General features: G+C 33.6%; 1 protein-coding gene across 1 annotated transcript; it reads right to left on the reverse strand.

Moving 5' to 3' along the window:
* Nucleotides 1–912: 912 nt before the first annotated feature.
* Nucleotides 913–10,146, reverse strand: LOC106707381 (MICOS complex subunit Mic60). Its single transcript, XM_045683912.1, has 18 exons — nt 10,039–10,146; nt 9,535–9,731; nt 8,760–8,953; nt 8,564–8,605; nt 8,330–8,478; nt 7,749–7,875; nt 7,048–7,211; nt 6,545–6,670; nt 5,720–5,792; nt 5,214–5,317; nt 5,000–5,110; nt 4,337–4,454; nt 3,844–3,981; nt 3,396–3,499; nt 2,843–2,944; nt 2,474–2,562; nt 1,264–1,445; nt 913–979 (listed from the first exon to the last, which is right to left on the reverse strand). The coding sequence occupies exons 1-17, from the start codon at nt 10,081–10,083 to the stop codon at nt 1,268–1,270; spliced, it is 2,061 nt and encodes a 686-aa protein (XP_045539868.1). The 5' UTR covers nt 10,084–10,146; the 3' UTR covers nt 913–979; nt 1,264–1,267.
* Nucleotides 10,147–11,353: the final 1,207 nt, after the last annotated feature.

The raw sequence follows: 11,353 nt of genomic DNA on the forward strand, positions 1-11,353 counted from the left end.
GTGGTCGTGGTATTACACCGGTCAACCCGGTCTATTCGTGCACCCAACAAATATTGTTGTTACGGGATCTACCCCTGTTGATAAATTGACCCACCTAAAGTTCATATCTTCTGTCTTCTGTACAACAAAAAGGAAGACAACTCCTCCGCAAACAATATTCTTATTGTGGCTATGATCAGTTGTTATTATCAATGTTAGGTTTAATATAAAATCGACTCTTTAATTATTTATGAACAGAAACTAAGATAGCAATATATTTTTGGTTAGACAATTCAACAGTGAGCCACTGTAAGGTGAATATTTTATAAAAAAAATAAATATGAATCAACCTGTACAACTATCGTACAAAGTGTAATAAGTATGGCGAAAATTCTCAATGGAAATGTACCACAGTTTCATAAACGCATTTGGAAAGTAGACTAATAACACGCACGTTTTCACGCATAACCGTGTAATTCAACTGCTGTGTCACTTGCCTTAATATACATTGTTGTCTTTGTTTTATCAAAGATAATGAAAGGGATGACAAGATGTATTAATACAAAGGTCGCGGTAGTGGAGCTCTGCGATTATTTCACCCGTCTTCCCACGTGAATAGTTTAATAGTTTGCAGTGACGAAACATTTGTATGTAAACATATTTACATGGCTTTCATTATGTAGTTATCAGATTAAATCGTTAATATTATTTACTTACTAATATTATAAATACGAATGTTTGGATGGATAGCTGTTGTTTGAAGGTATGTACAGAAGGGCTCAAGGAATTTGAAAATATGTAGTTCATAGTCTGGAAGAACACATAGACTACTTATTACGTTTTTTTTACAATAAAAAGCAAAGTAATGAAAAAATGGTAGTTTATTATATCAAGTTAAGACATTATTGTAATTTTGTACAATAAATTTCACCAACTAATTGCCACGTCCCACATTGACGTATACCTTATAGAGCCTGGTTGCTTTTTCCTCCAAGTAATTCTGCAAAAATAAATCATAGCTTTGTAAAATATTATTTGTAAAAACAGAAATCTTTGTTATGAAATTTTACACAAGTAAAGTGAAATTAATGAATTCTTTATTGTTAGTAAAAGTATGATAAGAGTGAATATGAGCATTAGTTTTATTCGACTTCCAAAAGATGGCGTCGTAACTAATAACAAAGTTGTGTACATCGGCCGTTAAGCTATAAGAGGCGCCACTATCGGTTTAAATCTGGGCGCTCTTTAATTACGCAATTAATACTTTATTATTTTATAACTTACTCAACTAAATATACTGCAGTCCCAAAGCGGCCGCGTGCGCTATAATAGCTTCAGCCGCCTGTCTGATCTCGAGATGTATGCGAGCCGCTTCAAGCCAAGTCTCAGCCGCGACCAGAGACGCACCTTCCAAAGAGGCCACGTAACGTATAGCGGTTGCTAGGTTACCTCTCTCCATCCAGAAACTAACAAGAAATAAACATTTTAAACAATGTTTATTATACGCCAATTAAACTTCGGGAAATAATTGAATAAGGGCTTGTTAATATTAAAGTCGCGGGCGCGTGTGCACAATGGTCACCAGTTGACCAGTTCAAACCGATTAAATTCACTTGACAATGCGAGTAAATCGCGAGCTTCGCCGCTAATTCGATATGAACACTCTCATATAACATCAATATTATAGCAATATCAATATTATAGCAAGCACTAAAACTCCAGCCATAAGAAAAAATGGTTATTGTGAGAAAACTATAAAAGATAGATATAGGCTGTCGAGGACTTTTATTTAGCAAATTTAAAGAGTTATAATTCGTCCATACATCATTTTTATGTAGGTCCTATAGTTTAGTCTACGTAAACGCTGAAAGCAAAATTGTCCCTAATTTTCGCAACAAATTTTGAAGCTATATTCAAAATCTATTAGTCTTCTAGTTATGTAAAAAAAAGAAATGAGACCCATCTACAAGCACTTCCTTTCGATTAAAATAATTTTTATCAAAATCGGACCACCAGGGACGGAGTTTCGCGGTAAAACACATAAAAAAAATACAGTTAAATTGATAACCTCCTTCTTTTAGAAGTCGGCTAAAAAAGCCGTTTAAGCTGAAGAAATCATAAATAAAATGTGAAATGGGAGATAATCTTACGAAAGACATTGTCCTATCTATCAAGTTGAATAAACGTGAAAGAAGCACAATTGCTATTATAATTCTACTATCCAAATATTATTAAAGGTGGAGCTACCTTTAGCATTTTGGAAAGAATATTGCCTTACTCAATATATATAAAAAGCTTATATACAAAACCAATGACAGAAATATTGTATAATAATATAATATGTTAGTCTTTTTAAATATCTTGGCGGCCAAAAGTCATCAGTAAAGTGTGCAGTGCCCTCCTCATCCCGCTACTCTCCGACATACCAAAAATTCTGTTTTGCGCAACTTCTCGTCAGAAATTAAGAGCCGCCAAGATATCTGAAATCATTTACCGAGCCCTTTGGAGTAAATCAAAAGTATCCAAATCTTTCGCTGGTTCTTTGGGCGGATCGTCAACCTCTTTTTGTGGTATTCCTGAAACCTGAAACATGATATTTTAGTTTATTACAATACTAGCTTTTACCCGCGACTCCGTCCGCGCGGAATAAAAAAGAGATAACGGGGTAAAAATTATCCTATGTCCGTTTCCTGGTTCTAAGCTACCTGCCCACCAATTTTCAGTCAAATCGATTCAGCCGTTCTTGAGTTATAAATAGTGTAACTAACACGACTTTCTTTTATATATATAGATTTAGTTCACGATATTGTCAATTCAAAGTAGTTAATGTGGAAATCACGATTGTGGGATAAGTAAAAGTTACCTTGAAAAACAAAAACATCGATTGTAACCAGGATATAAAGTAAACTGGTAGAGGTGAACCCTCCAGTTCCACTAAAGCTACTTTTAAAGCGGTCTTCTCCATCTGAAATTACATATTCAAATATTCTCTGGCTTTAGGTACCAAACGAATCTTGGAATAAAACCTGGATTCTTGGTTTGAAAAAACCTTGATAGTTTTGGGACACTTTTGATGTGAAACATCTATAGGATCACTTGTAAAGCGAATTGTAGGCGTGGCGACGCTTGCCGTGGCGACGGGTCGCCACGCTATACTAAGGTATACATATATATATTTTATGTGTAGTAGAGTGTACGCTGAGGTATACATAATTATTATTATCATCGTTATTATTATTATTATCATAAAATAAATTATTTTTTATTATCATTATTATTTATTTAATTATAATATTTAATATTTTATGCATATTACTTGTACACACACGATGTTTCACATCTGCCAGACGTCTCATGACGGCTCACAAGTTTTTTTTATTTAAATACAATTAATAAAAAAAAATTAAATACAATACCTTGTAAAAATTAGCTTTAAGTACACTATCAGGCACCACGCCGTCTGTCCACACAGATCTTGGTATTGACTTCATTACAGTAGAGACCAGCTTATCCTCGCCTCCTAAATAAATTCTCACATTACTATACAAAACGAGAATTCTTAAAATCTAAACATGGATTTAATTTAAATATATACATAAAAACTAAAATATGTCATTAAAAGGCGTCCCTTTAGGCAAGGTTCCGAAGATACTGGCAGCGTTCCTTTGAATGGCTAGACTAATTCTTTGTCCGAGGTAGCTGCCAGCTCTTCGGTCTCCTGTGATGTCGACTAACCTTTTTGCTGTTTCCTTAAAAAGCCTTCTAGAGCTAGGACCCCACGGACCAAGGGTCTCGACACCGAATGGGACAAATTCATATTCGGAGCCGTGTATTTGTTAGCTTAACGAGAATAAATGCAAATACCTGATGCTTTGTGTATTGCCTTCAATTCTTTAGAGACGTTTACACATTTCTCTCCCTTGCGAGTCGCAGCCAGCAATGATGATCCAGCCGCCCATAACTCCTGTGATCTTTTAGTTTCTTTCTCCGCTTTTAAATGCGCTGGAATATATGAGAAAAAAAATTGAATCCAAATGTTTAAAAGATGTATTCACAATTTTAAATTAAAAAAAGAACTGCTAGTATTGTACGAATGAAATAACTAAAACTCGCAATCTTTAGTTGTTTAATTTGTACAATAGATGGCGCAAATTTCAATCACGATATAAAATTTATAATATTATACAGGAACTTGGATATTTTCTTATAAAATAAACTCTATATTAATACTAGCTGTCGCCCGCGACTCCGTCCGCGCGCAGTTAAAAAAAACTAAATGTTTATGAAATATAGATGTTGGCCGATTCTCAGACCTACTGAATATGCTCAAGAAATAAATACTGGTATTCATACAAACCAGCGAGCTTGTCTTCTAAAATCTTCAATTTGGCCGCCATTTCGGTTCGTTGTTTTGCAAAGAGACGCTTTTCAGCTGCAACTTTGTCAGCCACCATTTGTTTGAGTTTAGCTGTCGCCTGAACAAGAAATAGGTCACATTTTAGGGTAAAACTATGGAATAAAAAAGTTGACTATAATATGTCCGCGTGCATCAATTACCTTCTAGTCAAAGTTCCGTCAAAATCGACCCAATTTCCGAAGATAACACGGAACAAATGCCAAAAACGTTCCCAATAGCCAATAATTTAAAAAACTCGTTTTCATCAACGCAGACAGACATGTGTACGAAATACGAGTATATATTTTTTAAGATGTTACATACAGACACTCTTATTTTATTAATATATATACATTACAATTTAATCAATCTCATAATTTTCACAAAATGATAAAATTTACGATAAAAATATTGAATTTTTATTTAAAGGAATTTAACGTTTGCATTATTTTATTAATTTGGAACTAGTAGAATTAAAGAAAATTTAAAAGTAGCCTATGTGTTCTTCCAGACTAAGTTCTACATTGATGTATTTCCTCAAGATCCGTTGAGCCGTTCCGGAGATACCTTCAAACATTCATCCATCCAAAAATTTGTATTTATAATATTATTAAGAAGATATACCTCTATCTCTCTTTGTTTCAATTTCTTTTCCAACATCTCTTCGTGTCTTTGTAATTGTTTCCTTAATGCATCTTTTAACATATCCTCGTTTCTTTTCTTTAAATTTTCTTCCTACAACATTAAAAATAAAACTATTGTATTCCAAGATTACCATAAACGGTAATGTAATTTATTCTCAGACTAACAACAATAAAATAAATAAAAAAAAACAAACCCTCGTCTTAAAGTCTTTTTCCAATTCGAGACGTTTTAATTTGGTTAGATTTTCTAAGACTAGTTTCCTTTCTCGTTCAGTTTTTTCATCTTCCGAACGTATAGCTACATAAAGAAAGTATTACTCTTAACAAATACTTGAAAGATAACAAAATTTGCGAACCTTAAAACATGATAACCTAACCTTAATTAAAAAAAAAACGATTGATAGCGGCTCTTATACTGAAAAACTTCGAAAAAAAAAAGTTTAGCGTTAAAAAAGGCCAGTAATTTACGCTCTAGTATGTCACAATGGAATTGTCATACATACAAACCCACATACATAAAAATAAACTTACATATGCGCGTAAAACATTACCAATTTTTGTCATGTAATAAAATCCATAGTACAAAGTTATGAATAAGGGCGTCATGTTAAAACAGAACATCATTGTATAACAAAACATTATTGTATACATTTATTACAATTTAAAACCTTTTTAAATAAGTATGTATAATTTTACTAACTATCCACAGCTCTATCCGCACGCTCCTTCATACCAGACACCACCTCTTGTAGTTCTTCTTCTAAATCTCGTTTCTTATTGTACACAAAAAAAAGAATAAATTTTACGACAAAACTAACCTCAACTTACGATCACTACAATGACATATTAGTAGTGAATGTAACAAATTTTTCCCCCCCAAAAAAAAAAAAAAAACAAACAAAAGAAAATTAAACATTATTTTTCGTTTTAAAATTTTACTGGTGTTACAATTCTGCTTTTACTTTTGAATTCAAAACTTTATTTCCCGTGATCTGCAGTCTGTAGTGGACCCCAGATGATGCACCTGAATAATACCTGCGTTAGGCCATAAGTCTATTACTATCATAACCTCCCCAAAGATATGGTAAAAAATGTGGGCGCCGTAGACATATCACCAAGGGCACTGTTCGCACCAAAATTGGCATAGCACCTGAATTACTTTTGGAATTAAAAACCTACACACTGACATAATGCCAACCAAATTTTGTAAACATTACATAAATTATTAAATAAATAAATTTTCCGCATAATTACAAGTGATATTAATTGACATGATTATTGAAATTTAATTAATAATATCCGCAAAGCGCTTTATTTTCTATTTAGAACTAGCTTTTACCCGCGACTCCGTCCGCGCGGAATAAAAAAAATGCACACAAAATAAAAAAGTTCCTATGTCCGTCTCCTAGTTCTAAGCTACCTCCCCATCAATTTTCAGCTAAATCAGTTCGACCAATCTTGAGTTATAAATAGTGTAACTAACACGACTTTCTTTTATATATATAGATTTATAAAATAAACTTACATATCGATAAGTGTGGTACAAAAGAAGGTCTGGATCACCGTCCATTCTCAACTTATTATGTGTGTAGTGCAGACCAGGTATGAGAGTCTCATTTTCTTCTGTATATTTATCTATGTACGTTTCCACCTGAAAACAATAGTTTTTACACACACAACTCACGCCTGTAACCCAGAAGCTTGCAGCAGTGAACCTGGTAGGCAGAGATCACGGAACTCTCTTTAGTGTGGCCAAACGAACTTCCACAATCCATTTTTCGGAGATGAGACGGAACATGACGCGTCGCCGTCTTTTTCATCAAAAATATTTTTACATCATTAAAATATGAGAATTATTTTATTAAAAAAGTATTCCGTTCTAAATTACGGTCAAAATAAAATTGTAAGAAGTTCATTTTTAGTAGAAATTCTTCGAACCAATCTTCATGATTAGTACGTCAAATTTGATTAATAAAAAATTTCTGATGCTACTATATCCATACGAAACATATAAACATACAAACTCACCATTTGCCACTGTCTGTCACGAACTAAAGCCTTATCATTTTCCCACTGATATTGTATTAACATGGCTTTTATCTTCTCCTGACATTGCTCCATCATTTCTTTCGTTTTTTCAATAGCTTCGGGAAGAGCTTGTACCCCGCATTCCAAGTAACGTGTTAACTCCTCTAGAAACGATAAGTGTTTGCATTGAAATTAGACCCTTCGTTTACAAGGCAACGTACATCCTCAAAACTCAGCCATTTAAGTCGTTAAGAGTATAAAGCAATTCTATTACAGAGGTACACGGGTCGCCGACATTTTGTTCTTTAGTCGTCAAAACCAGTCGCTCGCAACTTGTTTATACGTTTATACGAATAGACAACTCGTGTCGACTATTCGTTGTTGTGTGTACGAAGTCGGCGCATCGCGATACTCGCGACGCAAGGATACATTATTAGTTTCTTAAGTAGGTATACGTTATCTTGTGTACCAAGAGGCTAAAACTGTATGTAAAAAACAGTAGTACAGTCAGTATCATCTGCTGCATAAATTTTCAAGTCTCCTCAGTTAAAGGTAGATATTATTTGCAACCTTTTTACTTATAGCAAAAATTTATTTCCAGGTTACTTTGCTATTCATTTATATCAGGTTACCCTTTGTCTTAACTAATAAAGAAGTTTGTATATATCATTTAAATTTTAATTAATAAATATTCAAATTACCCATCCCCTCTTGCGCTTCCAACGCATTCTGTATTGACACTCTCACCAAATCCATGCGCTCTTCCATTGCTTTGCGAAGCTCTTTTAATTTAGGCATTGAGAAATCGTTCATTGTATCATCCACTGCCTTAAATATAAATAAATATGCAAAATATGTAATTAAATAAGAAATTATTTAAAGAAAAGTCCGTACTTATTTTATTCCTATAACAAGTAAAGGAAGACGAATGTATGACATCTCACATTTCAATGGAAGAGTTATACGATGTAAAACACTAACTGTATTACTCCAAAAAATACTGTTAGACACTGTTTAGTTAAACACATGATTAACCCTTTTACCGCCGCTGATTGATATAATTAACGTCAACGTGATGATATGTTTCACTATAAATATCGCATTAGGTAAAGATCGCATTTCGCAAGCCTACGTATAATAATGTCAATAACCATGATTTGTTAAAAATCCGCGCCGGGCGCTAGTCACGGTATAAAAGGGTTGACGTATGTTTAAGCTAAAATGTATTTGAAACACTAAGTTTTTTATGGTAAGGCTCTAACCATACAAGATTATATTTTACCTGACAGTAATACACACAAGCCGCTTTAGCAGTATCATAATTGTTTATAACTGTCTCAAACAGATCCTTCAAGCAGGATTCTACTTCGCAAATATCTTTCGTTAGTACAGGCGGTGGAAGACGAACACATGGCGGCTGTTCGATTACCTCTAGAAATATTAAGATAAATGCAGCTATAGTCCAGTAATGCATTAAAAAAAAGATGAAGTAATTAAGCATACTGATTTAACTCGCCTTTGACAGGTTGCATTATTTCCTTGGGTTTTTCTGGAACGGCTGTAAAATTTAAAATATAAAGTATTCATGTATACGAAAGACAATACGCTTTAATTACGCGGGAAAGTTATGTCAAAAGTACGTATCAAAAGTACATAACCTAGCTTAAATATATCAAAATGAAATAAAGATTTATTAATTTATGTGAGCTTACTAGGAATCGATTTTGGTGGTTCTTCGATTTTACAGACATCTGTTTTTTCATCCATATGTATATATTTCTTAAAGCTTTCGATACATTCGTTCATATATTCTTTATACGACATATTCTCTTGAAATATGACAGCTATCATATCATCGAACCAGGGCGCGTATATAGTTAACCAATCACGAGTCTGTGGGGACTGTCTGTAATGCGTCAAAAAGCACTCACATTTATAGTTGGATAATGCTTGGAAAAGACAACATTTATTTTGTATCGACATATCGCTTCTGTTATTATTCCTAACAGTTTGAATTCACATCACCAACAACCGCTACAAATGGCGAAAATCAAATAGGCACAAAAACAACGTTTTGTAGCCTGTCCATTAAATATAGGTCAGTGAACCGTATGCATTGCGCAATACGCGTACTTACAGCTGCTCGTACATAAAACATATTTATTTATTTATTCACTAAACTTTTTATAATTGCTAGAGCTTAGCAGCTAGCTTAGCTTTAGATTGCTAGAGCAAATAGCAACTAAGCATAAAACTAAAATAAATGAAACTATAAAATAACAAATAAACGGCCAAGCTCATTTTGACCAGTGAGGTTGATTCCATTCGTAATCTAATGGGTTTCACAGAAGTACAGTCAGTCGATTTTATTTGTTATTGTTATTATATTAAATATATGTTTGAATATTGTTATTATACGAGACTTTTGGCAGTTGAAATCCACATTACTGAGAAATATTAAACTCTGAAGTATAAATAAATACATACTTAGCGTAATACGCGAATGCTCCTGCTAGTGTTGCTAGAAACACTGTCCCCCATATCAATCTGTCATCCTTTTCTTTGGGCTTGGGCGGTGGTGGAGGCAGCGGACAAGGCTCTCTATCGGGATACTTTCTGAATTGCTTCAAATTTGTCGCAGACTGAGTTATTCTGACTAATCGGTAGTCTATCTGCCTCGGATACTGAACGATAAATGCAACATTAAATTATTATATAATTAAAAAAAAACTGTGTTCCTATTTCACTTTAACAAAGTTCATGGAGGCTGGAAATTTAGCTCGGTTAGCTGCGAGTGGCCGGTAATGGAAGACAATGTAGGCAAAAGTTTAGCCCTACCCCGCATATTTTAACGTAAAATAAAGTCCTACGCAGATTCTTGTAAAAAAAATTCGAGACGCCATAAATTTTGTATGGCTATAAACAAAAATTACAGCTTTATTTCGATTATGAATAAATCTCGTATTCAAATTATAATACAATATTTCTCACCAAAACAGTTTTTGTTTTAAATATATGGCTCGCAATTCGTTGCATTTCGTCTTATTTATAGACGTGCAGATAAATTTACTTCACATTTCTTGCGAAATCATTTAAATATTAAGCAATTAATACATTTACAATGACAATTAATTTTGACAAGCTAAAGAAAGCTGCTAGAATTTAAATGTAACCTCTTTAAATTGACGCAACGACTAAAATATCGAACCTCTGTATAGCACTGGACAGGCTATAAGCTGTGATATTTTGTGTCTATTTGATTTCAAGAGATCAACTGAACAAAGGTTTTTTGTTTTTTCCAAAGAGTTTGAGAGAGATGTCAATATTGTTATAGATGTGTTCGACAATAAGAACTCGCGAGAGGGGGAAGTGGGCCTTGGCCTCCGACAAGTTTCCACTTTCTCTAGAAATCCTAGGTGTCCTAGGTATCGCTGAATGGATGAGGTGGATAGGGGGGACCTTCTTTCCTGGGCGGAGGATAAGGGGGGAGGGATTTCGGGACCTGCAGGTCCGAGACTGGGTAGAAACGGCACGGGATCGGAGAAATTGGAGACGAGAGGGTAAAGTTTCAAAATAAAACATATGTAGTAAATAAAAATCATTGTCTAATTTATTTAAATTACATCTTAAATATTTACACAAACCGCTGCATATTGCTGTAAGAGACTAAGTAATTTCAACAATATCTCTTATAGATGTTCCGTTTTACGTAAATGCAAGTTTTACTCTTTAATAGAAAAAAAAAATCTTTTGACATCTACATATTTTTTTTAATTTGCCATTTTTTTTTAAATTCAAAAGCACTATGTGACCCAACTATATTTTACGAAACCTTAATCCATACTTCGAATAACAGTGTAATACTAAAAAGTTGGTACTACTGGAAATAATGGGACCAATCACGTGCTAGATACAAAATCACTCGTACGAACTTCAGTACGACAAAGATTTACCGTTCATTTCAAATAAAACGAGAGAATAAATCAAAAAGAAATAGATAGACAAATATTCAATACATTTTTCTATAAAAAAAAATATTTTCCAATGTTGCTAGATTTTATTTGACAAGTCTGAAATATTACAAAGTAAGAAGTTATTCCATCTTTATTACGTATCACTTCGCTTCTCATCAATTTGAACTATATCGCTTACAACGACATCGATAGGAATGACAATATTCAGTTACAATAAACGATACTGTACTCACATGTCAATCTGTCGGGATTTACTATTTTAGTCGCTATAACCGATATGTCGTTTTAACCGATGTGAATTTAACTACGTTTAGATCATCTCGAAAAACATA

This window comes from Papilio machaon, chromosome 24 (genome assembly GCF_912999745.1).
Source record: "Papilio machaon chromosome 24, ilPapMach1.1, whole genome shotgun sequence".
NCBI lineage: Eukaryota > Metazoa > Arthropoda > Insecta > Lepidoptera > Papilionidae > Papilio > Papilio machaon.